General features: G+C 52.5%; 1 protein-coding gene and 1 long non-coding RNA gene across 4 annotated transcripts in view; one reads left to right on the plus strand and one right to left on the minus strand.

Moving 5' to 3' along the window:
* Window positions 1-5,533, minus strand: part of LOC114117506 (uncharacterized) — a 30,713-nt gene extending 25,180 nt beyond the window's left edge. Inside the window, exons 1-3 of the long non-coding RNA XR_003591138.3 lie at window positions 5,315-5,533; window positions 4,701-4,819; window positions 932-4,410 (exon numbers count right to left, since the gene is read on the minus strand). This is a non-coding gene — a long non-coding RNA (uncharacterized LOC114117506). The remainder of the gene's footprint in view (window positions 1-931; window positions 4,411-4,700; window positions 4,820-5,314) is intronic.
* A 102-nt stretch (window positions 5,534-5,635) lies between these two features.
* ENTPD6 (ectonucleoside triphosphate diphosphohydrolase 6) lies at window positions 5,636-23,397 on the plus strand. Of its 3 annotated transcripts, none has more exons than XM_012188584.5 (15): window positions 5,636-5,801; window positions 7,123-7,213; window positions 9,823-10,146; window positions 11,717-11,793; window positions 12,718-12,861; window positions 13,742-13,817; window positions 14,498-14,533; window positions 15,209-15,297; window positions 16,095-16,174; window positions 16,712-16,776; window positions 18,133-18,234; window positions 20,189-20,329; window positions 21,095-21,187; window positions 22,085-22,197; window positions 22,290-23,397. In XM_012188584.5, the coding sequence occupies exons 3-15, from the start codon at window positions 9,855-9,857 to the stop codon at window positions 22,386-22,388; spliced, it is 1,407 nt and encodes a 468-aa protein (XP_012043974.2). In that variant the 5' UTR covers window positions 5,636-5,801; window positions 7,123-7,213; window positions 9,823-9,854; the 3' UTR covers window positions 22,389-23,397. The 3 variants fall into 3 exon arrangements, with proteins under 3 accessions (XP_012043974.2, XP_004014357.2, XP_060253515.1); XM_004014308.6 differs by having other exon boundaries at window positions 21,131-21,187; XM_060397532.1 differs by lacking the exon at window positions 5,636-5,801 and adding an exon at window positions 6,886-7,013.
* The last annotated feature ends 4,477 nt before the right edge of the window (window positions 23,398-27,874 follow it).

Here is a 27,874-nt window from a genome sequence, read left to right on the forward strand (position 1 = left end):
GTGCCAAGCTGGGAATGCAGAGACGAGTCCAGGTTCAGGCTCTTAGGGTGTCTGTTCTGGAGGGAGACACTGAAGGGTAGCCTCAAGGGATGAGCAAAGGGAGGGTGCTGATTGGTAGAATGAGAGGAACAAAATGAATTTGAAGGAAGGAGAGGAACCTGATTAGAAGAAAGACAGAAACAGCAGGAAGAAGTAGCAAGATCGAAAAGCCCTGTTCAAATTAGTTTTATGTGTTTTTTGTGAGATGTGTTTTTTGGGCTTGTAAAAGCGCAAAGACAAGAGGTAATGTGTGCAAGGTCTGTGAGGGGACCGTCTTGTCTAACCGCAAAGACCGGAGGCATGTGGCTAAGCATATCACAACCGTGCGTCAGCACACCATGCAGCCACCAAAGGGACCATTGTGGTTACTGGGAAGGGGACCAAGGGGCCTCCTGGGAGCTGGGCCTGCTTTCATCATGAGGGATTGGTGGTGCTAATGGTGTGAACATATGCAAAATATCAAGCCCACACTTAAGATTCAGGTTGTCCAACAGCTGTAATACACTATAGCTCAATTTTTTTTTAAAGCTTGAAAAACTATTCTTTTGGGGGACTTCCCTGGAGGTCCTCTGGTTAAGACTTTGCCTTCCAATGCAAGGGGTGTGGGTTCAATCCCTGGTCAGTGAGCTAAGATCCCACATGCCTCAGGGGCCAAAAAACCGAAACATAAGAAACAGAAGCAATGGCGTAATGAATTTAATACAGAGGTTAAAAATGGTCCACATTAAAACAAAATATTTTAAAACCGTAAAAAAAAAATTTCTCTTTGTATTTATTGATCAGTAACTATCTCCAGGGTGTATTATTCAATGGAAAATCCATATAGAACAAGGAATATTGAATGCACTCTTTTGCTGGGGGAGAGGTTTCAATTTAGGAAATATATACTCACGCCCAGAAGGTCAGGAGAAGGAAGGAGAAACTGGTAAGGTGTCGTATCCAGGAGAAGAGAGAATCGGGTGGCCGTGGGCCTGAGACGGGGGCTCATCTGAGGAAGGAGTTAATCCATCTTCTAAAGTGAAGGGAAGCGTGGAGAAGAGGGCTTCTGTTGTCACTTCAACCCCACAGATAATATTTGTTTGTGGGTTTAAGTCACTGCAAGGTCACAGTCTGAGGGAAGAGGCAAATATAGACGTGTGAAGCCTGGTCAGGGAGTCTGAACTGGGAGCAGCTTTAAAACTGTGTTTCAGGGAGCCCAGCCTGGTGCTCTGTGATGACCTAGAAGGGTGCGATGCAGGGAGGGGAGAGAAGTACAAGAAGGAAGGGATACATATATATATTTCTGTCTTTCTTCTAAGCAGAGTCCTCTCCTTCCTTCAAATTCATTTTGTTCCTCTCTTTCTACCAATCAGCACCCTCCCTTTGCTCATCCCTTGAGGCTACCCTTCAGTGTCTCCCTCCAGAACAGACACTCTGAGAGCCTGAACTTGGACTCATCTCTGCATTCCCAGCTTGGCATTGAGCCTGGAAAATCCAGCTCTAGTTCAGCATCTGTTGGATATACATATATATATATAATTATGATTGATTTGCATTGTTGTTCTGTAGAAACCAACACAAAATTGTAAAGCAATTTTCCCCCAATTAAAAAATAAATTAGAAACACTTTTTCTCAATAAACTAAACATAACTGAGTCCTATGTCAGATCCTATAGCTCCACTTTGCCACAGTTTAAACTCAACTAAGTCCCCTTCAATTTGTTAAAACTGGGCAGGCATTTACCTACACACTTACACAGCACTCACTGCCAGAGGGCTGAAGAGGCCCATTTTGCAAAAGAAAACCACGTGAAATCACTATTTAACATTTGGCACGACAAGCCCCTTCCCCTTGGTCCATGGCCTCCATCTCTCAGTAGAATACTGCCACCTGGCGTCTCCTCAACAAATGGACACCAAGCACGTTCCCAGAAGTGTGAATTCAGAAGTAATGGAACAATAAGGTTAAAGACGAACCACTTTATTACAATTGAAAAATATATCAGAAACCAGCCCATGCAGATGCAGAAATGCGTATGCATGTACTAAATTCCTCTGGAGATACAAACGAGTGTTAACTGTGGTTGCCTCCAGGAAGGGAAACAGCGTGTCTCGAAACACTATCACTGTATGTTTTATTTTGCATGTTTTCAATTTTGCGACATCACGATATATTGCTAATTGAAAACATTAAGTAAAAAGTTCGAAAAGAAAAAAAAATGTTTATTAAATTTCGGTATGTTGGGACTTGCATGGTGGTCCAGTGGCTAAGACTGTGGGACCCCAAAGCAGGGGCCTGGCTTCCTTCCCTGGCTGGGGAACATGCCACGACTAACAGTGCGCATGCCCGAACCAAAGATCCCATGGCCGCAACTAGAGCCTGCGCAGGCAAACAAATCAGGTTTTTAAAAAGACTGAAAATTGAGATAATTAATCAGAAAGACAAAAAACAGAATACACCACAAAAAGCAGACAGAAAAAAATAAGCTGAGGGAAATTTAAAAATATAAAACAAAGAGTCATGGTCTGAAATCTCATGTGGCAGAAGGGGTGATGGATCGCCTCCAGAGTCTCTTTTAGGAGGGCACTAATGCCATCTACCTTCCAGAGGCCTCCCTCCTGACACCATCATTTCAAGGCTAGGACATGAATCTATGAACTTGGGGAGATGCACACATTCAGACCATTCAGTTCAGTTCAGTTCAGACACTCAGTCGTGTCCCTGTCCATCACCAACTCCCAGAGTTTACTCAGACTCATTTCCACCGAGTCAGTGATGCCATCCAAACATCTCATCCTCTGTCGTCCCCTTCTCCTCCTGCCTTCAATATTTCCCAGCAGCAGGGTTTTTTCAAATGAGTCAGTTCTTCAGATCAGGTGGCCAAAGTATTGGAGTTTCAGCTTCAGCCTCAGTCCTTCCAATGAATATTCAGGACTGATTTCCTTCAAAATGGACTGGTTGGATCTCCTGGCTGTCCAAGGGACTCTCAAGCATCTTCTCCAACACCACAGTTCAAAAGCATCAATTCTTTGGCGTTCAGCATTCAGACCATAGCCTTTTACTAAGGAAAGACCTGGGAGAAGAGCTTTCTAAGCAGTAAACAGCATATACAAAGCCCATGTCAGTAAAACAGATTAATGCTAGAAATCCTATGAAACATGGTGAAAATTTTGTGAGTTTGACAGAAGCAAGGCCATCACAGTTCCACGATCAACAATTTCAAAATATTAAAATAAATGTAAATTAAAACTGGACTGCCCTGGTGGCGCAGTGGATAAGAACCTGCCCTCCAATGCAGGGGACACCAGTTGGATCCCTGGTCTGAGATTTCACACACCCTGGGGCAACTAGGCCTGAGAGTCTCAACTACTGAAGCCGGAGCGCCTAGAGCCTGTGCTCTAGAACAAGAGAAACGATTGCTATGAAAAACCCGAGAACCACAGCAAAGAGCAGCGCCCACTGACCACAACTAGAGAAAGCCCACACACAGCAAAGAAGACCGAGCACAGCCAAAAATAAATAAATAATATATATACTTTTAATGCTTTCTGAAAAACTGCATGGTTGTGAAAGTGAAAGTCGCTCAGTCGTACCCGACTCTTTGCAACCCCATGGACTATACAGTCCATGGAATTCTCCAGGCCAGAATACTGGAATGGGTAGCCTTTCCCTTCTCTAGGGGATCTTCCCAACCCAGGGATCGAACCCAATGAGGGTCTCCCTCATTGCAGGCAGATTTGTATGGTTGTAGTGAGAAAGAATGGTGTACAACTGGACTGCAAAGATCCAAAGGTTTGAAAGAACTCCAGTAGTGAAAAGACGGGGAAACCCATGCTCCCATATACTACCGTGGGCAGGCCAATTAGTTCAATGTGTAATGAGTAATTCAGACATGCGTCAGTGCTAAGTTCCTTCAGTCGTGTCCGACTCTTTGAGACGCTATGGACCATAGCCCGCCAGGCTCCTCTGTCTATGAGATTCTCCAGGCAAGAATACTGGAGTGGGTTGCCATGCCCTCCTCCAGGGGATCTTCCCGACCCAGGGAGTGAACCCATATCTCTTAGTCTCCTGCATTGGCAAGCAGGTTCTTTATCACTAGCACCACCTGGGAAGCCCAATTTAGCCATATGGATCCAATATTTTAAAAAGGCAAAAGACACATCCTCTACCATTATAATTTCTCTTCTGGGCATTTCCCCCACAGATACACCCACACATGTGCACAGAGATAGTCCTTGGGATCCTGTAGCATTAAAAACGACAGCAAACTCACGGAACAAGGGACGGTGCTGATTAAGTGTTGCCTGAACAATCCAGATCTCCTGGCTTGGCCTGTGTTGGGTGGCTGAGACAGTGAATAATATTTTCCGACCTGAGAAGGAACCATGAGACTGAAAGAGAAAGCAGCAATTTTATAGACCAACAACGAAGTTATTGTGGGTGACATACACAGGCATTCAAAGCTGCACTCTTTGCTGCCGAATGGGTACAGGGGAACTGAAAGGGACCAAAGCTAAAAATAGAATCTGACTGTGGGGAGTAGTGGTGTTACTGATGCCAACCAGAGGTTCTTTCTCCCCTGAGGAGGAGGGTCTCAGTGACCTTTAACCATCTACGCAAAAGGCACTCTTCCAGTGTTCACAGCAGTTGAAGGCCTGGCAAAACGTTGATGGGAACTTACCTGGCTGGTGTTTATTCCTTGTGAGCGGGCTAAAGTTCAGCCACCCAGAACAGGGAAGCAGTAGCACTGTGAGCCCAAGGTGGAGCTGATCAAACAGAGTCGGTGTTCAGCCACACAACCTGGTAAATGAAGCCAGTGTCCCACCAGGTGCTGGCAGTGAGCAAACGCGGGCCCCTGCCCAGGCCTGGTCTTAGTACTTTTGTCCCTACATCCCACCTGTCAGCACCCACTCACTTTCAACTGCCCATGTCTCAACAACAAACTCAGGAAGACCCCGGGATTCAGGAACCACCAAGGTTCTCCCAGGACCAGGTCCACAAGGGGCGCACTGACACCCCATTGGCCCAGTGCCGTCTGTCTCGTGCACATCCACAGTAAGAGATGCTGGAAGGCCGGCCGCACTGTGGCCAGGAGAGGAGATGGGCCGAGGGGACACGTGGGCAGCCCTGGCTAGCAGGACCTTGAGGAAACAGGGCTACGTGAACGACAGCCCTGCCCAGGAGCAAGGAACCCGGGCCGCTTCCAGGAATAGACAAGAACATGGGGGTCAGGAATAGGAGAGCCTTGGTGACACTGCCTGGCCTGTCGTAATGGCATTTTCTACTGTGAATTACCTTAAGGGAAAAGAGGGACTTTAGATGTCGTGGGGGGAACCCGAGAAAAATCAAAACTTCCACAGCTGGTCAGGGTTGTGAGACTGCAGGGCTGACTCCGGCCAGGCACGACGCAGGCCTGTTCCGCCGTGCTGCGAAGGACAGCCAGGAGCTGGAGCCACACAACCGAGACCCCGCCACCCACGACTACACCAGCCCGGACCACGGCGCCTGCGCACTAAACCACCCCGCCCCGCCCCCCGCCTCCACTCTGCGCCTGCGCACTGGGCCGCCCCGCCCCCCGCCGCTACGCTGCGCCTGCGCACTGGGCTGACGCGGGGCACACGTGGGCGGGGCCGAGGCACCCGGGTCCACTGCCCGCGGACCCGGGGGGTGGAGGCCACGCTGACACCGGTGGGGCAGGACCGCGGGGAAGCGGCCTCGGAGGCCTGCGAACTCCCCGAGGACCGGCACTCCGCTCTGCGGGTGGGGCACAGGGCGCTGAAGGGTAAGCGGCGGGTTCCGCCGGCCCCGGGGTGCGGATGCCAGTGCGCGCCCCCCCCCCAACCGGGCACTGTGCCCTTCGCCCCGGGGGACGGGGCGGATCGGGGGCCTCCGGGGCGCAGACCCAGAGCCCGGCAACTCCCTTCTCCTGGCGGCAGCGCCTGGAGGAGGCCTCAGGGTCCCTGGCACCCCGGGCTCCGCTGATGTCTGGGGGGTGCAAGTCTGTGTTCTGGCACGGGGGTGGACAAGACCGTCCGCGTGTCCACCCTGGGGAGCCCGGAGCCTGCCGCCTCATTCATTAAGCCGGCGTCGCCGACCCGCTCCGAGGCCGGGCGCAGAAGACCGGACAGGGGCCTGATCAGCAGGGGAGGAAAGCCTGTTGACACCTACCAGGAGGATTCGTGTTTGGTTATGCGATTTAATTTTTTGATAGGTTTTCAGTATCTGCGGCAGTCATTTGCGCACACGGTCCTTTGGGGGACTTTACCCTTGAAGAAACTGGCCTACAGATCTAAACTGGATAGAGCTCGTATTTCGCGAGCCGACCTGCCTGTCCCCAGCTCCTAGAAAGCTTGCCCAGGGGATGGGGTGGGACATCACTGCCGCTGCTCCACGCCGAAACTCTCCTCTCTGACCCAGGACAGGAGATGCAGCCCCACCCTACTCCCGAAGCCAACTGGGAGCCGGGTTAGCTCAGCCAAACTCTCTTTGCCTTTGTGCAGTTAGATCCTGCCGCACCACCAGCGAGTCCTCATTCCCCACCGCCTTGCCTTAACAGCTGTTGTTCTAGACTCTCCTTTAAAGAGTAAAACTGAATGAAAGTTATTTTCTTTGGTGATCCTCTGAGGTGTTGGTAGTGTCACTGAAATGTGACCCGCCCCTCCTGCGGCTGTCTTAGCTCTGGACAAACCCCTTACCCCAACGAATGAAACTGGCTTTTAGGCTCGGGCCTCAGGGACATGGCTATTCCTGGCTCAGCTCCCCTCAGAGTTATTTTCTGTTTGACCTCTGTTTATACCACCCTGAACTTGGTGTGTAACTTGAATGATTGTGCTCAGTCATGTCTGACCCTTTGTGACCCCATGGTCTGCAGCCCACCAGGATCCTCTGTCCATGGGGTTTTTCCAGGAAAGAACACTGAAGTAGGTTGCCATTTCCTCCTCCAGAGGATCTTCCCCACCCAGAGATCATCGAACCCCATCTCCTGCATTGACAGGTGGATTCTTTACCACTGAGCCACCTGGGAGGCCCCCTGTAACTTTAATGATTGTGTGTATGTAATTTCAAGTGTTTTCTGGTTGTCTGAAGTAGTCTTATATTCACAGGGACAGGAAAGTGATGAATGAAGCACGTTTGATTTGGATTCAGAAGCCTGAAACTCCTCGGCTTTGCCGTGTGCCAACCGTGTGATCCCAGGCAAGTCCGTTTACAGACTTTTCTGGGCATTGGTCATGTTGTATGAAAGTCAGTCATCATGTGGTATATAGGTGCCTGCAGGGTGGGCTCTGGTGACAGAATATATTCATAGTGTGTTTAAAGTGGTGTTTTTTAAATGGATAGACAAATTAAGAGCAGCCTTTGCCTCAAAATGTAATATTCTACCTGTTAATCTGATTATGTGTATTATGGCCCTCAGGCTAACATAGGACATGATGAAATTTGCTCATAAACAATAAAGCAGTAAAATCAGCTCATAAACAATAAAACAGCTCAGTAAATTAATGATCCCTAGGACATGCTCTCTGCACACAGAGAAAAACAATAATTTCTGGACCTAGCCTGACCGTGTAGGGAAAAGAAAGCTCCCCTGCCCAACCTGAAGGAGGAACTGATGATGGAAGCATCACATCTACTTACGAAAGATCAGGAAGTTCTCCGCCTTCCCACTTTTCCTTTGATTAGAAAACTGTAGCCCAGTGAGTTCTCAGGGCTTTGCATTTCTCACCCACCCGCTTATAAGCTTCACAGATTGCATTCTAATAAGTCCCTTTTTATCTTTAAAATTAAAAAAAAAAAACTGATTATGTAAAAGGATTCTATGAAACACTTTCAGAGTTGTAAGATGTTAGTTTTGCTTTTGTGTCCTTGCTAACCATCCTTGGAAATAGCTGCTGTAGAGCTTTCTCTATAAGTACTTTTTTTCAGAGATCACTTAGCCATAGGAAACTTTGGGTTACTGTAACCTAAAAATAGGAAGCCTCTAAAAGGGCCTGTTCCTGAGGGGAGCTGGCTGCCCGGGGATGGCTGCTCAAGCACCAACCGCAAACCTGGCATCTCTCACAAGGCTCAGTTCTGTGTCCAACTGAAGTCCTGCCATCATTTCAAACTCCACCTGTGGAAAACCTGGTCACTGCCATCTCCTGCCCAAACATTCCCATCTCAGATGGCTATCACCTGGGTCCTGAAGCATCCTCCACGCCTCCCAGCGAATTGCTGCATCATCAGCTAACCTTCACCCGCAGGTGCTGGCTGAGCAGCTGCTGGTTTCTGGCCTTGTGTGGTCGGGAAATCAGGATGAGTGAGCTGGTCCCTGCTTGCAGAGAGGCCCCTTCTCACCAGAGGGCAGGGATGCACAAAAGAACCGCAGCTTGCTGGAGAGTAGGAGGGGAGAGCACCGAGGAGCCCGGAACCCAGCTGCAGAAGCTCAGGGAGGGGGTGTGCTGTCTCCGCTCCATCCCCAGGCCTCCTGGCAGCCCCCCCCCCAAACAGGGGCACAGGAGTCCCTAAGGTTTGGGCCATGCTCCAGGGGCCACAGGCATCCAGGTGTGGCTGAAGGACTAGATCCCCTACTGTTCTGTCTGTCCTCCCCCAGACAGCCTGGGGGTGTCATGAGTCCACCCACAACTGCCCCTGCTGTCCAGGCCTGGCCTCCCGCCCCCTCCCTGGCAAGTGCAGTCATGCTGTTCTCCAGCCCTCCTCCCCCACTGTCTTTTGTGTCCTGAGCACTGAGCCACATCACTTACAGGTGCGACCAGCTCCCCGACGAGGGGCTTGCCCACGGCCACGTATCCTGCTTCCCACCCAGCCAACACTGCTGTCTTCCCTCCCCTGGGGTGTCCACTCCACCTCCCACAACCGGCAGTGAAGGTGGATAGATGGTGGACTCCCTGAGGACAGGGGGAGCCCAGACAACCAGGCACCTCCCTTCTCATCCTCTGAGCCTCTGGTTCCCGCCTGGTGCCTCCATTGAGCAAAGGCCTCCATTTTGAGGTGTGCTGAACCAAAAATAGTAGGGCCAAATCAGTTTATTTTGTGAAGGGCTTTGAAAGCACATGGCGTGATTTCCTTCTCAGCAGGAACATGCGTGTGAATGAAAGGAGGTATCTGCTATGAAACGCCCAGAACAAGCTGTTTCTCTGATCTTGTATGGCTCTGCAGTCCCCAGGGGACCAGAGTTTAAGTCCCAGAGTTTAAGAGTGAAAGTAAATTATCTACGTGGGAGGAAAAGTGAGACTGGGGAGAATGAACTGGATATATGTCTGTTCCGTATATGAAAGGTCCAGGGACACCGTGTACACTTGGCTTTTAAAACAGAACCAAGTCTAGAGCCGTCTGCCTGGACCAGCCCCTGGAGGGCACCATGGGGCTAGGGCCTGTGGCCCTGGTCAGCACCAGCAGGACCAATGGTTTTGGACAGGTTGTCTAGTCTCTATACATCTCAGTTCCTCTTCTGTTCCATGGGGATTCCACCTTCCAGAATCATTCTGAGAAGCAAATGAAGCTTCTGATTCCACAGGAAAAGTGCAGATCTGTGGGGCGGTTGGGGGGGATTAATATTTATTGATTATTATTTATTTGGCTGCATCAAGTCTTAGTTGCAGCATGTGGGATCTAGTCCCCTGACCAGGGATTGAACCTGGGCCCCCCACATTGGGAGCGCGGAGTCTTAGCCACTGGACCACAAGGGAAGTCCCTGTGGAAAGAATTGTGGTTGAACAGATTTTGTCCCTGAACACAGGAATTTCCCACTGGCCCTGGAACCTCACAGCCTAGCGTGTTTTTCCTGCTCCTCTCCCTCCCACCAGCTGCTCTAGTACCATCTTCCACACACGAGGAAATGAGAAAAATACCAAACAATGGGAACCTGAGGATGACGAAGGTGGCGTACCCGCTGGGGCTGTTCGTGTGCCTGTTCATCTACGTCGCCTACATCAAGTGGCACTGGGCCTCCGCCACCCAGGCCTTTCTCAGCATCCCCGAGGCGGCCACGGGGGCCCGGAGGGGCCAGCAGGCCCACAGTCTGCCAGGGGCGGCCACCCATGGACCTGAGGTCTCCTATGGCATCATGTTTGACGCCGGCAGCACCGGCACCCGTGTGCACGTCTTCCAGTTCAGCCGGCAGCCTGGAGGTACTGAGCAGAAAGCCCCGACCACACCCCCTGCCCTCCATCTCACCGCAGAGCACGGCCCTCGGGGTGGACAGGACTTCCTGCCCGGGACTCCCCGGGGAGCTTGTCGACAGGGCTGGTTCTCAGGAGCCCCAATGTCCTCACTCGCACTGGTGTCTGGTGACCAGCTAAGGGCAGCTGAGATCTCAGAGGGTATGGGTGTCCTGTCCCCTCCCAGCATCTCCGGTGGGTTGGGTGGCTGGGACCATGACTTAAGGCCAGAAGTCACATGGGATGAGTTCAAGGCAGCTGGTAGCCCCAGGTTCAGGCCAGTGGGAGCCATGAGTTCAGGAAAGTCAGGTACATGAGCAAAGACACGGAGCTGCCCACTGGGGACAGGCAGCTACAGGGTGCCCGATGGCCATGGACCCAGTGAAGGGGGAACTGTGGCCGTCGCCCGTGGGCCTGCTTCCCAGCTCGGGGCTGGGGAGGGATGAGGGTGGAGCTGGGTGTCTTCACCCCTTGGCTTCTCCCATGGGGAGACCCCCAGTGTTGCCCATTTCCCCCCCCCCACCCCTTGGGGAGTCAGTCCCCACATCTGGGGGTCCCTCTTCTCTGCTTCTGTGCTGACCTTTCTGCGTGTTTAGCTGAGCTGGAGGCACTGGGCGCCTTCAGGAGGCCCCTCCAAGGCTCCTGTGACACATTTTTCCACTTTTCATCTGCTTTAGTTTTAAACTTGTTGACAATAGTTAAATGTTTATATGCTGGACTTTGCCTACCTCCAGAATTGATTTGAAGCTAAGTTTAAGGCAACACATGTTAACAGATAACCCTTTAGTAGCCATGTTCCAGTGTAGTTTCTTTGGAGAGATGTCCTTACAAAAAGTTTGTCCCTGACCTTTCCTCGTGTCTGTATTTTGACAACATTGCTCTGCCTCATCGTGCCTGGGAATACTCTCCCCTGATGTAAGCACGTGAGCCCAGGCCCCAAATAATTTAAGACACTGAATCTTTTAAAAAGAAGAATGAAATATTCTTTAGAACCTGTAATGTGTCCAAGCTAGAATCAAGAAAATTATTTTACATTTCTAGTTTAAAATCATTTGCACTGCTCCTCTGCTTGTTGAATCAGCAAGAATTAACTGTGTTAAACTTTAACCACTTTAAGTGGATAGGCTTTTGTATGTAAATTATATGTCAGAAAAGTTGATTTGGGGGATTCCCTGGCTGTCCACTGGTTAAGCATGCACTGGCCTCCATGCTTCCAATGCAGGGGACAGGGGTTCAATCCCTGGTTGTGGAACTAAGATCCCTCATGCCTCATAGTGTGGCCTACGTAAATAAATAAGGTTCATTTCTTTTTAAGAGGAAAAGCTGTAGCCGAAACATTAACAGTATAGTATTATAGTATAGTAAGCATTATAGTATTCCTCGTTTACCCAGACTAAAGAGGCAGAGTTTAGATAAGAAACAGCGAAGGTCTGTTTTCAGATGTCTGCCTCATAAGTGTGGCTCATCATAGTTGTAGAGATTCCTGTATTTGTGTTTATATTCACACTTGTATTTTGTATAAAATATGATTTTCCCTTAGAAACTCCCACCTTGACCCATGAAACCTTCAAAGCACTGAAGCCAGGTCTTTCTGCTTATGCTGATGACGTTGAAAAGGTAACAGTTTTCTCTCATGTCTCTTTGCTCATCAAGTTTGTCTTCTGTAGCCTTATCAAAGTGACTCCCTTCCTCTCAGATGCAGTGTGGTCCTCCCAGGGCAGCATCTCTGCAGTGCTGACCTGGGATGCTCCACAGCCTAGGGGGTCTATGGAGGACACTGGTACCCATGGGAGGGCCCCCCATATATACACCACACCATATACATCGCACATGTGTACACAACCACATACATATCACACATACCATATACACACACAATGACACCACACGTACCTCACACCATATATACAGCCACACACACCATACACATACAACCACACAGCACCCCACAGGTGTATTTACACAGACATATACACACATACACACACACACAACCATACACTACCCCACACGTGTATACACACACCGCATGTATACATACATGCACACAACAACACCATACAGACACATCATATATACAGCCACACACACCATACATATATACATATACACGCAACCACACACCACCCCACACGTGTATATATACAGACACACACACACACACTCACTCACTCACTCACTCACGGGCCCTGGCCCAGTGTGTGGCACTCAGCATACCGGCAAGTGCAGGTGAATCTTTGGTGTTGCTCTTGGTGGGTTTTAGGGCCATAAGGGACCCTAGAGTTCTCTCACGGTGTGCCGAGGCCTTGCAGCTCACCTGACACTGCCCGAGGTGGCCGGGCTGCGCATGTAGAACCCTGGTCCGCCCCGCTGCCGCAGGTCCACCCCATGCCCCCGCCAGCACCACTTGAGTCACTGTTTCTGCCAATTTGTAAAATCAGGAAAAATATACATTTACAGATGTATAAAACCTAAAGGGTGGGGAGCAACGGTGACCACGCTGCGGGTGGACCAACCCTGCTTTACCCACCGTGTCCACAGAGCGCCCCAGGGATCCAGGAGCTACTGGACGTGGCCAAACAGGACATCCCCTTTGACTTCTGGAAGGCCACCCCCTTGGTCCTCAAGGCCACAGCTGGTCTGCGCCTGCTGCCAGGAGAGAAGGCTCAGAAGTTGCTGCGGAAGGTGAGTGCCTCCACTTCCCCCAAGGGCTGGCTGATGATAGCTGAGACCGTGCAGCACCCGTCCACGCCTGGGCAGGGCCCTGGAGAGGGTCTCACAGGAAGGAAGCGTGTCGACACGCCCGCAGTGTCACCTCAGGTGGGGGCTTGTGGGTGCATGACGCTTTCTTCCTCGAGATGTTTAAAGCCATTTATGTTTTCTAGAATGAACCTGTTTTATAAAAGGACCAAATTTGTGTGAAAAATAATGTTTGAAGGGCTTCCTTCCATCCAAGGACTTGCTGTGTGTCTGAGGCAGTGGGACCTGAATTCTTGACATTTTGGCTCAAGCTGGTCACGCTCGCAGGAAGCAGAGGTCCCTCTCTTGGTCTGATGCTCAGCGGGACAGCTCAGGAGACTGTTGGCCTGTGCCCAGGCGCTACACCTCCTGAAGGTGGCCCTGGAGCCTGTCTTTGACAGGTGCTTGTAGGAGTCTTAACCATCAGGAGTCAGGGAAAGTGTTCTCAGCAAAATGGTCCTGCTCCAAGCTGTTTCTGCACCTGCCAGCTGCTAAATGACGTTGTTGCAGGCCTGTCAAGGTCCCTTTATAGAAACTACCTTCATGTGCTCAAGTCAGATTGTGGGACACAAGCGCAGACATACTGAGGTTTCTGTATATCTATCATGGCTAAAACATGGAGAAGGAGCCAGCTGCTCCCGGCCTCCGCCTCCCCTGTGCCAGGCCATCCCCTGGGTATGTGCCCACCAGTCTGCATGGGGGCCCAGAGCTGGGATCTGCCCCATGGGGCTTCCTGCCCTTCCTGTCCTGTCCTAACGCAGGGCAGTGACCGGGGACTAGGAGTTTAGATTCTTAAGGTTAAAGACGTGTCTCTCTTTACATTTAGGTGAAAGAAGTGTTTGAGGCGTCGCCATTCCTCGTGGGGGACGACTGTGTTTCCATCATGAATGGGACTGACGAGGGTAATTACCGAAAGTGCTGCGAGGCCATCCCTCAAGGCAGGCTGCATGCAGCACTGCCGTCAGGATCTCGCTGGGGGAGCCTTCCCGGGCCAGAGGCACAGACACCAAAGTAACAGCCCTGCCCCACCCACCATCCACAGTCTGGCCATCTCAGAGCCTCCTTCTTGGGGCCAGTGTTAGATTCTCCTGGTGACTAGCTGCCAGCCTGGCACAGATCGCAGTCCTGAAAACAAATCCTCTCTTCTAAGAACATTTAGAGAGAATCCCCAGTTGCTGTGTGAGTACATTGCTGTTGCCTTAATTCCAAGAGCATCGCTTAATAAGGTTCCTTACCAGCCCCGACTCTAAATGTGACCTTAAGAGTTTGTGTGGGTGGAAGGAAAGAACATTTGGTTCTCGTCCCTCCCCTTCTGAAAAGAGGCAGTCGATAAAGAGTGGGAGCGCAGGATGGGACGCTTGGCCAAGCATTCCAGCTTGTAGTGTGGTGTCTTCTAGAGCAGGCTGCCAGAAACCGCTGTTGGCTCGGAGTGATCCCCGTTCCCATAGCCGATCCAGAGGCTGAGAGTAGTGGGGAAGTGGTCTCCTTGTGTCCCTGAAATCCGAAAGTCTCCATGAGCCCCCGGTGCTGTAATTACAGCCTCTCAGGTGATTCAGATGCCCTTTGTGATCCTGTCCTGCAGGTGTTTCCGCGTGGATCACCGTGAACTTCTTAACAGGTGGGTTCCCTTCATCACAGAGCCCACTGTTCACAGACCCTGGTCTTGAGAGCAGGAGCCTCATTTTTGCTCTTGAAAATAACCCCCCAGGGTTTTGCAGTGTTACTGACCCCAGGACAGGGTGGGTCCCGAGTTTGTGGATGCAGGTACTGGGGGTGGTTGTGACCTGTGGCAGCATGATCCTCGTTCCTGAGAAAAGCCCTGAGTTACCCCAGTCAATGTTGAACGTGAGGCAAGTGCTGATCACCTTGTAACTGAAGTCCCACTGGAGAAAGACCAGGGACCAGCAACATAGGTCCTTGGAAACAGAAGTCATTTTTCTCAGATGACTCTGCGGATGTGTGTTTTTGTCCCTCGGTTGTAATTATGGACAAGCCCAGCATGTCTGACACTGGATGAGAGGGAAGTTGCCTGAAGGCTTTGCCACCCGGGAGTGGAGAACCGTGCCAGTGGGGAGGTCCAGAGCCCAGGTGAAAGCTCAGATGAAGGCCCTGCCAGGCAGCTGCTCTTCATGCCCTCCCCCAAACGTGTGGAGATTTTTAAGTGGCTGCAGCCTCTGTTGTCTTCTTCTTCTTTCCATGGAAGGGGCTAGCTTCTGACCTCCCCCACCCTTTTTTTTTGCTGTTCTGTTTATTAACTGTCATTGCCATGTGGATTTTACTTCCGGTGCTGCAGGCAGCCTGAAGACCCCCGGGAGGGGCAGCGTGGGCATGTTGGACCTAGGCGGGGGGTCGACCCAGATCACCTTCCTCCCAAGACTAGAGGTAACCAGCCCCCACCCCCAAGGCCGCCTGGCCTGTAGGGGAGCCGCAGTCCCCTGGAGGCCCGTGAGCTCAGCTTCCCTCCTGAGGGTCATCACACAGAGTGAATTCTGCTTAGTTTGATTTTAACTCTGCCTAGAAAAAAAACCTAGGAATTTGCTCTTTGCTGGGGTGATAAACTATTAGCAGATACTATCTGGAGCCCTTTGGGCAGAGAGCATGGGGTGGGTTCCTCCCTGCCCCCCAAGGGCTTCCAGGGAGGGGCCATCAGTCTGACTCACATGGGACAGAGTCACAGTCCTTTTCAGGATGGACACATTTCCAATTAAGATCACATGGTGTTTTTAAAAATTACTTTCCTCATCTACCACTTTTTAATTTTTGTTTGTTTGTTTGTTTTAATGGAAGAGCCTAAAGTATACTCAGAACTGTTCTGGTTGGGCCATACTTCTCAGAATGGATAAATATTACTCAAAAAGAGGGGAGACACGGGACTTCCCTAGCCATCCAGTGGTTAAGACTTCACGCTTCCACTGCAGGGGACGAGGGTTCCATCCCTGGTGAAGGAGCTGAGATCCCACGTGCCATGCAACACACCCCTGCCCACAGCACCCCCAACAAAGGAGAAATCCAAGTGCTTCATTGCTTGGTCTAAGCTGTTTCATGGCTTGTGAGCTGATGAAAATCTAATTGAATACATCTGTGCCTATCCCTGTTCTTTCAAATGAACTGAGGGAGGTGGGGGACAGTTTTCTAGAAAGGCCAGCAGGGAAGGAGCACTAATCCTGTGTTCTTCGCAGGGCACCCTTCAAACCTCGCCACCCAGCTTCCTCACGTCCCTCCAGGTGTTTAACAGGACCTACAGGCTCTACTCCTACAGGTGCGTCCTCAGGATTGAGGGTGGACAGGGGCTCAGCTTACCATTGCAGGCCTCCCCTGGGGAGCGACCAGAGCGCTGTCCACAGACTCAGTCCCCAGACCCTGCCTGGACCCCCTGTGGCCTCCCCCTCCCCCTGTGGCCACCCCCCCTTCCCTTTTCCTCTTAAAATTGAGCTGCAGTATTTCTTCTTTTGTATGTATTCTGTTCTGCTTCGGAAAAGGCTTTTGGGAAAGTGGGGAAGAGCCTGTGGATTGTGCAGGGGTTTTCTGAGTCGTCTTCTTGCCACTGGCACCTTGAGTAGCTTCTTCCCACGAGGCCTGTTCGCACCATAAAGGTGGAAGCCTGCCTGTCACTCTCCGCAGTGTCCACAGCTCCTGGTTGAGCTCTGCCGAGGAAGGGTCTTGGCTTGTTGAGCCAAGGAGCTCCTGGGAGAAGCGGGAGGCCGCTGCCCCGCCCAGCCTTGGCCCCCCCGCCACCGCCACCTTGCACACGTCCAGTGGGCATGTCCTCTCCTCACCAGGGCAACTCTCTCCACAGCTACCTGGGGCTTGGCTTGATGTCGGCGAGACTGGCGGTACTGGGAGGCGAGGAGGGGAAGCCTGGTGAGTGGGGTGCAGTGTCCAGAGCCCTTCTGGCCAGCAGGATTTGGGAGCCTCCAAGAGGGTGCCCGTAGACCTTGTTGGGGACCCCTGAGGACCTCCCCAGTTACTTTTTAAAGAAAGATGGCTAGTGAAGTGATTTCTGAATCACTAAGGGAGAGTGTCTTAGGAACCTAAGAAATAGACACCATCAGCATCAGCTTGTTTATAAGGATTTACCATGGGGCAGCTCCTGAGAACATGCCCTGCGTTCTGCTGCACGGAGGGAACTTGGAATGGGCTTGACCTTCCTCCAGGTGTGGCGTTTGGGAACAAAGCCTGTGTCTGCTTCCAGGCCCTCTCCATGCCGTCCCATCCTGACGCACTTGGCTCAGACAAGCCAGACATTGCCAGCAGGCACTTGAGCTCCTGGAATATTTAGGGAACCGTGCACCCAAGGCAGGCCGGGGCCCTGCTCTGAGGCCACCTCAGCCTGTCCCCCCAGAGGCCTTGGTCAGACGTGCACAAGCTCACACGTGTTCCCTTTGAATCCTCTTCCACACACATTCTGCTTCAGCTCCTTTATTTCAGATCCTGCTGTTTAAACTTCTAACAGTGTCCCCTTTGTTGCAAACCAAAACCGTGTCCGTGTCTCACAAACACCTGCAGCCTCGTTCTAGTCTAGAAAACATCCGTTAGTCAGCGGAGGATGGCAGGCACCCACTCACCCGTCTGCACCAGCCTCGGGGTCCTGTCCCTCCTGCACCACCCCCCTTCAGAGCAGCAGGGGAGCCATGTTTCTCCCTAGAGTGTGCTGGCAGCTCCTGCCTTGTGAGCTGTCGTCACTCAGCAGACCACACACCAGACTGAGCAGATGCAGACAACGGTCTTTTCTATCTCCTGCCTTCACAGGCAGTGGCACCCCTGCTGGGGTCCCTGGGGTTCTGTGGGGGCCATTCCGCTGGTGCGGGAGGGCCCAGACCAGAATCAGCCAAGGACGGGGCGCGCTCAGCGGGAGGCCAGCAGGTGTGTCCCCAAGGGCTGGGGCCCTGGAGGCCAGCCACCACCCTTCCTCTGCCGGTCGTGGGCCCATCGGCACAGGCTCCTGGTGAGCAGGCACCCGCAGCGGGTCCTGGCCCCACCCCCTACTCCATCACCTGGAACCTCAAAGCCCCTCCTTGGTGGTGAGCTGGGAGTGGTTCTGCTGGGGTTTCTGCCCCACTGCCACTGACCTGGGTCGCTCCTAGAGGTCCAGCCTCACAGCAGGAAGGAAGCGTGTTCCCTTGACCCTGTGAGGCCCTCAGTGCCGTGGGCTGCCCTCCGTGGGACTCGTCTTGGCTCCACCGCGGCCAGTGCTCTTCACCTCCTCTCTTCTTTCAGCTGAGGATGGACAAGAGCTGGTCAGCCCCTGTCTGTCTGCTGGTTTCAAAGGAGAGTGGACGCATGCTGAAGTGACGTACAGGATTGCAGGACAGGAGGCAGGTATGGCATGGAGGCGGGCGGCTTGGGAGGGTCGATGGCAGGCCCTTACCCCCCAGTACCTGAGAGAAGTGGGGGGCCTGTCCAGCCTCCTTCACAGACTGGCCAATACTTGCCTGTGAGATAAGACTCAGCTCTGGAGCTCCTTCCTCCTGCAGACTCCCTGGACGGGCCTCCCTGTCTGCCGCCAGATGCTTCTCCAGAGGCCAGGTTTCACAGCAGGCCTCCAGTGTGGAAGGGCCTGGACATCCGCCAGCATCTAGCTGACAGCCAGGCCCTGCTGTGAACCATGCCACCCCAGCCCGTGCTCCAGCAAGGACGGGAGAGGGCAAGGAGCCCCTGACCTGTCTCACCCACAGCGCCCCATTGCTCTGTGCTCTGAGTTTCTTCTGAAAAGGTTACTGAGATACTGTGTCCAACCTGGACATGCCACTGATGGGACTGTTTGCACAGACAGCACTTCTGACCTCAAATGTGGGGTATTCCCCTCACCATCCAGCTTTCAGAGTCAGGGCAGAGACCCTGAGTCCCACTCCTCAGAGACCCCTTTCAAGTGCTCGGCCCCTGTTCCTCTGACCGACCTGTTACAAATCAGGGGTTCCCACAATCCCATCCTCAAATCCAGTAATTTGCTGGCAGGGAGCACAGAACTCTGGGAAACACATTCCTGTTGCTGGTTCCTTCTAAAGGACACAGCTGGGAAACAAATGGGAGAGAGGCACAAGGCAGGCGTGTGGGGAGGGTGCCTGGAGCCCCCTGCCTAAGGATACTCCCCCGCCCCCCATACACACATGTCTCCAACCCAGAAGTTCTCTGAGCCCCTTCGTGAAGGCATTTTACGAGGCTTTTTACGAGGCTTCTTGCAGAGGGACTGATCAAGTCAGTGGCCGGTGGTGACTGACTCAGTCCCCAGCCCTCTGCCCATGCCCTCCAGGGGGCGCTGAACGTCCCAATTCTTTAACCACCAGCCCCCATCCTGAAGCCCTCGAGGGTCCCACTGGGAGTCACCACATTAGCACAAAATTAGGGCTTATTGAGAATAACAGGACACCCCTTTCACCCTCACCACTCAGGGCCTTACCAAGTCTTTACAAGCTCTGTGTCAGGGACCAAGGACGGAGAGCAAATTCCTATTTTTTATTATCCGGCAATAAACAGGAGGGGACTGGGAGGGGGGGCGGGTCGTGGTTTAAGGACAAGCAGGGAAGGCCTCATAGCACGAAGAGACGAGACGTGACGAACTGGGCAGTGAGCTCCAAGCTGCGGGGGCAGCTCACCAAAGGCCCTGAGCTGGCTGCTGCATTTAAGGAGCAAGGAGGAGGCGGTGTGAGGGTCAGAGCAGGGAGAAGACAGGGAAATGAGATCCAGAGGGCGAGGGGGAGGCTTCGGGGGCCACGGGGAAGCCGGACAGAGCTGCCGTCAGCCGTGGAGCAGGGCTGGGACGAGATCCCTTGACGGAGCTGCCGTCAGCCGTGGAGCAGGGCTGGGACGAGATCGGAAACAGGCCTGGGCACGCGCTGTGGGCCATCTGCGCCCACTAAGCCAGTCTGTGTTGGTCGCACTTCTGAGCAAGTGCCACGACCAGTCCCATGCGCTTGGCAAGCTGCCTCTGAGGCCCAGCCCCTCCTCTGTGACAGGAGGAGCTGCAGGCCCCACCCCGGTGGCTGGTGAGATGGGCGAGATGCTGCACACTCGAGCTGAGCCCGGGGCAGGCAGGGCGAGCGTGGGGGGGACCCACGGGGCTGTGTCAGGGCAGCGCCAGGAGCCCAGTGTGAGGCTGCTGGCCTTCCGGCTCAGGGCCACCCTCCGGCCACCTTTGTGCTCACAGTTTTCCCCTTGACCTGGCCACAGTGCGTGGCCCCTGAAAGGTTGCTGGTGAGCACCCCCAGGTCATGGCCACCTTGGGCCATGTGGTCAGAGCCCCCTGACTGCCGAATCTGCTTTCCCTTCGCCCCAGCGGGGAGCCTCTACCAGCTGTGCGCCCGCCGAGTGTCCGAGATCCTCCGAAACAAAGTGCACAGGACAGAGGAAGTGAAGGACGTGGAATTCTATGCCTTTTCCTACTATTACGACCTTGCCACAAACGTGGGCCTCATAGGTAAGGGTGGGGCCGGGTGTGCTATGTGGGGGCCTGGGGTGTGGGACCTTGGGCAGAGGGCCCGCCAGTCACATCAGGGTGGTAGGAGGGCAGGGACCTGTCATGAGTAGAGAGTACTAGGCCCCTCTTTTATAAATAATTCAGTTCTCTGAGCCGCTTAATGCAGGAAGGCTTCCTGGCTGTTGGTTCATTCTCTCACTTGTTGTGATTCTCAAACCCTCAGCTGCTGGCACCCACTCCTCAGACCACCCTTAGGAGCTTATGTGTGTTACCCTGACCCCTTCCAGACCCACGAGTGCCATCAGGGCAGAAGACAGCATTGGGAGTCTGGGACTGGTACTCATCAGACCCACTAAAAAGTCTCAAGAGGGTCATGAGGTCACTTCACTGGGTCAGGACTGGAAACGTCTTTTGATGAGATAGATTAAGGGTGTCAGAATGTTGTCCATGGTGAGGATGAAACATTAGTGTGCATAGAAAATCGCCCTGGAAAGACAGAGGCCATCAGGTTGGCTATGCTGTTGGGTCTTACGTGGACGACGGCCAGCAGGATGAGGCTGGGATGGGGGAAGGTGACCCCTCACCTGGGCCCAGGTCCCTCTCTCTGGGGCATCCTAGCAGCTGCCCTGCCTGCAGGCTCCCCTCAGCTGGAGCCAGGGCACCTCGTCCTTATTCTTCGATGCCCAGACATGCAGCCATCCACCTCTGGACCTCTCCCGCAGTGTGCATGGGCCCCGGGGCCTCAGTGCTGTCTCTGCTCCGCAGCCCTGGTGCCAACGGGGCACTTGGTCTCATCCACAGATGCGGAGAAGGGAGGCAGCCTTGTCGTTGAGGACTTTGAGATAGCGGCCAAGTATGGTGAGTACCCTGGAGGCAGGACACCATCCCTGGCTCAAGGGAGGCCCTGGCCCCGGAATTTCTCTTCAGCTCCTGCCTGTTGCCCAGACAAGCCTTCAGGGGTGTGAGCATGTGAGGGGCCACCGAGCTAGCTGGACCCCAGCCCGCCACACCTTGTGTAACCTGAGCGATGGGGGCGAGGGTTTTAGTCTTGGGGTGTGAGGCATGGACTCCCCTGATTTCACTTTTTCTGACTCTGTTTGGCTAGGATAACCTCAAGCCCCCAAAGTGTCCCAGCAGATTCACAGTTGCCAGGGACCCCTGCACAGCAGAGCCCAGAGAGGAAGACCAAGATCCAATCCCTGGGGTGTGGCTGGGGGCTAGTTGGCCACCCTTCCCTCCTCAATCCCCACCAGCAGATGTGCAGGCCGCTTGTAGCAGTTCTGCCCTGAGACCCTTTCCCAGTTGTAGGTCCAAGGAGTTAAACTCTGTATTTCTCCATCAAATGACCTCCTTCCCCTCTCCCTGCCCCCAGAAAGGCTTCTTTTCCATCGTTCTCCTCACTTTTGGGTTTGTCTCCTGGACACCAGTGGGAGAAGGCTCTGACCAGAGGCTGTGGGTGGTTTGTCTGTCCTCCTCGTGAAGAGGGGTGGGTTGCTCTCTCTCACCAGCTTTGAAGGCATTTCCAGTCCTCAGGAGGCTGGGGTCCACACCCAGGAGAGGTAGCTGGGGTCATCGGGTGGAGACAGAGCCAGGGTGGGTGGTGGACCCTGGGTTGACCTCAAGTCCCTGCTGGTGCTGGGCTCTGACCAGCAGAGAGGCCCCTGGGCAGCACAGGGCCTGGGGGGTGGTGCCCTGCATGGGTGGAGCTGGGCAGCCTGGGCCCATGCCCCCACCCAGGAGCCGTGTGCCCCACAGTGTGCCGGACGGCGGAGACCCGGCCGCCACCCAGCCCCTTCCTGTGCCTGGACCTCACCTACGTCAGCTCGCTGCTCCAGGAGCTTGGCTTCCCAGGGGACAAAGTGCTGAAGGTAGGGACCCTGGGGTGCTCCCTCCCTGCCCCTCAAGAGCACGTGTGTGCCTTCCCCACACATGTGCTCCTCTCCCTACTTGTCTCTTCAAGCTGACCCGGAAGATCGACAATGTGGAGACCAGCTGGGCTCTGGGCGCCACTTTTCATTACATCGACTCCCTGAGCAGACACAAGAGCCCCACCTCGTAGCCACTGAGTTGCTGGCCTTCCCCGCAGAAGCACAGGCTCTGCGAGAGCAGGCCCCTTTAGGCCCCCCGACTTGTGGGATGGGGGCCACGGCACCAGCCGGGACCCTCCTCCCTAGGCCGCATACACCAGCCCCTGGGTGCGCTGGAACGCAGCCCAGGCTTTGGCTCCAGGTGGACGGTGTCCAGACAGGGCAGGGGGCGCAGGCTGAGGCCAGGGCGGCCCCTCGGCCATCCACACTGTCCCATCTCAGGCCTGGGGTGGGTGTGACATGCATCCCATGACAGGAGTCTTGTTTTGTGCTGCTCTCCAGCAGGCGTCCCCCCAAGCCAGTGGGCCTGGTGTCCCCGGGGGTGTGGACTGGGACGTCATCCAGAAGCCGCGTCCTCAGGGGGCTCAGGCTCAGCTGCCAGGTTGGCACTGAGCATGGGATGGGGGCTGGAGGGGATGCCTCTCCATGGCCCACCTGCCTGGGCTCCTCGAGGGGCCTAAATGTGAGTGTGTGCTGCTGTGAAGAGTGTGTGTGTGTCTGTGTGGTGTCAAGCACTCGCACAGAAGCTGTGTCCTGAGCCGTGTGTGTATGTGTATGTCTGAATGTGAGTGTGCGCTGCTGTGAAGAGTGTGTGTGTGTCTATGTGTGACGTCTGTGTGGTGCCAAGCACTTGCGCAGAATCTGTGTCCTGAGCCATGCGTGTGTGCCTATGTGTGTGTGTGTGTGTGTGTGTGTGAGAGAGAGAGAGAGTGACGTCTGTTTGGTGCCGAGTGCTCGCACAGAAGCTGTGTGCTGAGCCCAGTGGATGTATCGCTGCCTGAGCCGTTGGCCGCCAAGCAGCGTCCACCCGGCCACAGCCCCGGATCCACCCTCTGGCAGCCGAGCCCTCACAGGGTGCTGGCCGAGCCAGGCACAGGGCTCTGTCGGCCCCAGGCCCACAGCTGCTCCTGTGGTGAATGTACAGTTCTTGAAATAAGCTGAACCTCATGTGTTCCACTTGAAATAAAGGGTTTTCCAGGGTTTCTGCTCCTCTGATTCCTCTTGGTGAGCATCAGCACTGTCCCTCCACCCCCGGCGCCCACATTGGGCACCTGATATTCCCATTCACCGAAGCTGAAACAAAAACCTGCCCCCATGGGTGATGCATGATGGCAGGATTAAAGTCCTGGCAGTGCCTCCTGGGGAGACAGCAGCAGCAGGACACACAGAGGCCCTACTGGGCACTCCTGGTGTCCCCTGTCCGGGGTGGGCCTGTGGAGGTCAAGGCTTTTCTGGGGTCCAGCAGATCAGAGCTCCCTCTGGACTGTGACATCTGTGGGCTCATCACTTCCAGGGCCAAGTGGTCTGGAGCAGGCACTGACCTCCAGCTACAGTGTGTCTTGTGAGGATCTGGTTTTAATCAAGGACCAGCAGAAGGGGGTCACAGCCCGGACAAAGACAGACCAACCCTCTTAGGGCTGCAGGGGTCCAGGGTGGTGTGACTGCTGCATAAGCCCACATGTCAGGCCTTCAGGGACAGAGCCCTGACCTCTGAGTGGAAACGATCAGGAGAGAGACAGGTGTGAAACCTGAGAAGACCTGAGCCTGCAGGCCAGACACAGGGAGTCTGCACCCTCCCCTGGGGGCCTGACTAGGTGAGGGGGGTCGCCACATCCCCAACTCCAGAGGGCTGAGGGCAGGCCATCAGGACACAGATGCTGAGAACTGGAGCCAACTGCCCTCTACCCAGGGGTTCCCCGAAGTGTCAACCTTGAGATGGGGGACAGAGGTCTGCATATGGACATGGCAGGAAAAGACAGCAGGGAGATGCTTTCCCCGGACAAAAAGCCACCTCAGGACTGAAGCCTGAGGATCCGCTTGACAAGGAAATGAAAACCTGCTCCCGCCATCCTACACCCCTACCTTGGCGGGCCTCCCAGCCCCTTCCTTCCACCATAACTAGCAGCTTAGCTACTTCACGGACTCCGGAGGCCAGGGATCAAAAATGCACAAAGGCCAAAGTGAAAATTGATTTGGTCCATTTATAGGTTGGTGATCTCACGTCTGAAAAAGTAAACAACTGGCCAACTGGCCGTCTCCCAAGAGAGTCCCAAATAAGTCATGGAATGTTTTTGAGCTGAGCAGACTATGCAAGTCATTCACTGTCTTTGTGATGATAAAGCAAGCTCTTGCCTTTTCAAAAATAGCCACACAGTGCACATCCCAGCACATTGTGGGTGATGCACACAGGTAAGAGGCTCCCACCCACGTGTCCTGCCCCTCGGGTCCCACGCCCACCTTCCCGCACTCACTCAGAGTAGGCACCCCGTCTGCATGACAAGACCCCACGGCATCCAGCTTGCACTCCCACACACATGCGTGAACCAGCCTGACACTGCAGACCCAATGGCAGCAACATGGCGAATGTGCTTCGTTTTAGGGTGCTTCTCAGAAGCGTATTTTAATAAGGAGTTTAAAATCTAAGTTAAATTGCTGCTTAAATTGAATGGTGGTGGAAAGGCTTGGATTGACAGAAATTAGGAAAAAAATGGAATTAAGCTGAATCTTTCTCCCTAACATGAAATGTACCCTCTGAATGCTCAGAATCATTCCACTTACTTCCCCTTCATCCTCACGGGGTTAAACATCGGGAAAATAGGAAATATGCCATGAGGTCTGTGGTCTTAGGTGGTTCACTGAGGGGTTGACCTCTGGGGTCGGGTTCTGAGAGGCTGTTGTGTGGAGTTGGGAATCTATCTTCCCCACCCTCTTAAAGAGCCGGGACGAATCTTAAAGAAATGGAATGGTTGAAAGGGCAGTCTGGCCAATCCAGAGAACCGCTCGAGTGACAAGCACCCGTGAAGGTCAGGGCCCTGTTGGGAGCCAAGTCCTTTAAGAAGCTACACTCTCCAGAAGACAGTTCTGAGAACCCCCAGAAGAGCTCTGGGCAGGACTTCACTCAAAATGCTCCCAAGGGCTTGCCTACTGCTCTTTCCCTGCCTCGCGCAGGAATGGGTTCCCCAGACAAGACAGTCTTGAGCTGTTCTTTCCCTAATTGAGGTCCAGTTGACATGTAACTGGATTAGCTTCCCTCTACGACATGATGTACATGTTGTGGGATGATCACAGTAAGTCTAGTTAACATACATAACATACATAAGTCTAGTTAACATGACAGTCACCATACACGGTTACAGAATACTTTTCTTGTGATACCTACCCTCTTCAGTTCAGTTCAGTTCAGTCACTCAGCCATGTCCGACTCTTTGTGATCCCATGAACTGCAGCACGTCAGGCCTCCCTGTCCATCACCAACTCCCGGAGTTCACCCAAACTCACGTGCATGGAGTCGGTGATGCCATCCAACCATTTCATCCTCGGTCGTCCCCTTCTCCTCCTGCCCCCAGTCCCTCCCAGCATCAGGGTCTTTTCCAATGGGTCAGCTCTTCACATGAGGTGGCCAGAGTACTGGAGTTTCAGCCTCAGCATCAGTCCTTCCGATGAACACCCAGGACTGGTCTCCTTTAGGATGTACTGGTTGGATCTCCTTGCAGTCCAAGGGACTCTCAAAAGTCTTCTCCAACACCACAGTTCAAAAGCATCAATTCTTCGGCACTCAGCTTTCTTCTTAGCAGCTTTCAAATGAGCAATGCAGTGTTGTTAACTATGGTCACCCTTCTATGCTACATCCCCAGGACTTTTATAACTGGAAATCTACCTTCTGATCCATTTCATGCCCCCCCACCACTCCCGACCTCTGGAAACCAGCAGTCTGATGTCTATTTTGATAACTTCTGTTTTTTAGATTCCACATGTGTGGACCCCTCAGTTGGTAAAGAATCTGCCTGTAATGCAGGAGACCCCAGTTCGATTCCTGGGTCAGGAAGATCCCCTGGAGAAGGGATAGGCTACCCACCCAGTATTCTTGGGCTTCCTTTGGGGCTCAGCTGGTAAAGAATTGGCCTGCAATGCGGGAGACCTGGATTCTTTCTTATGGCTGAGTCATATTCCATTACATACATAAACCACATCTTTATCCATTCATCTGTAGATGGACATCTAGGTTGCTTTCATATCTTGACTATTGTAAATAATGCTGCTATGAATGTCAGGGTGCATGTATCTTTTCTAATTAATGATTTCATTTCCTTTGGATATAGTCCCCGAAGTGGAATTTCTGCATCATATGGTAGTTCTATTTTCCTTAAAAGGACACTCCATATTATTTTCCATAGTGAATGCACCAATTTATATTCCCACCAACAGGGCCCAAAAGTTCCCCTTCTCCACGTCCTCGGCAGTACTTAACTCTTGGCTTTTGATGATAGCCTTTCTGACAAGTGTGAGATGATATCTCATTGTAGTTTTGATTTGCATTTTCCTGATGGTGAGTGATATTGAGCATCTTGTTCTGTGTCTGTTGGCTGTCTGTATCTCTTCTTTGGCAAAATGTCTATTCAGATCCCTGCCCATTTTTAATCAGATTGGTTTTTTGCTATTAAGCTGTATGAATTCTTTATATAATTTGTATATTAGCCCCTTATCAGATATATGATTTATAAATACTTCCTTCCCTTCAGTAGGCTGCCATTGTGTTTTGTGGATGGTTTGCTTTGCTCTGCAGGGTAAGAACATTTTAAATTGTGACTATTATGCCAAATTTCCCTACAACTCCACTGGCAGTCAGGTGCCAGCTTCCTGAGCTCTCACCAGCACAACTCTGGCCAGGCTGTTTGCTCTGCCATTCTAACAGGTAAAAATGATAACTGATGATTTTACTAGGCACCAATCTAATTCATCTTGAATGTGTATGTCTAGGAGTATTTCCTTTTATGTGAAACATCTGTTCATGTCCTTTGACAATTTGTCTGTCAGATTATGGTCATTTTCTTGCTGATTTTTAGGAAACTTTTATATATTAAGGAAATTAGCTATTGTGACAGAATATGGTGCAAATTTCCCCCATTTTATCCATATTACTACATTTTTACTTTACTTTTTCAATATACAATTTTTCTATTTTAATGTAGTCAGATGAATCCAATTTCTCTCTCTCTCTTTTTGTGGCCATACTGCACGGCTTGTGGGGTCTTAGTTCTTTGACCAGGGATTAAACCCAGGCCCTGGCAGTGAAAGCATCAAGTCTTAACCATTGGACCGCCAGGGAATTCCCTAAATTTGTCTAATTTATGACAGTTTTTGTACAATTTACCTTGCTTGTTGAATTCTGGGTTTTGTGTCATCATTAGAAAGAGTCCCCCACTGAGAGAGTTTTAAAAGTTAACAAAACAGTTTTTTTTAAGATATAGTTTTCATTTTTATATTACTTTCAGTATCCCTGCACATGCCTTTGAATACTCTCAAAAGAGATGGGAATACCAGACCACCTGACTTGCCTCTTGAGAAACCTATATGCAGGTCAGGAAGCAACAGTTAGAACTGGACATGGAACAACAGACTGGTTCCAAATAGGAAAAGGAGTATGTCAAGGCTGTATATTGTCACCCTGCTTATTTAA

Source organism: Ovis aries, chromosome 13, assembly GCF_016772045.2.
Source record: "Ovis aries strain OAR_USU_Benz2616 breed Rambouillet chromosome 13, ARS-UI_Ramb_v3.0, whole genome shotgun sequence".
NCBI classification, from domain to species: Eukaryota; Metazoa; Chordata; class Mammalia; order Artiodactyla; family Bovidae; genus Ovis; species Ovis aries.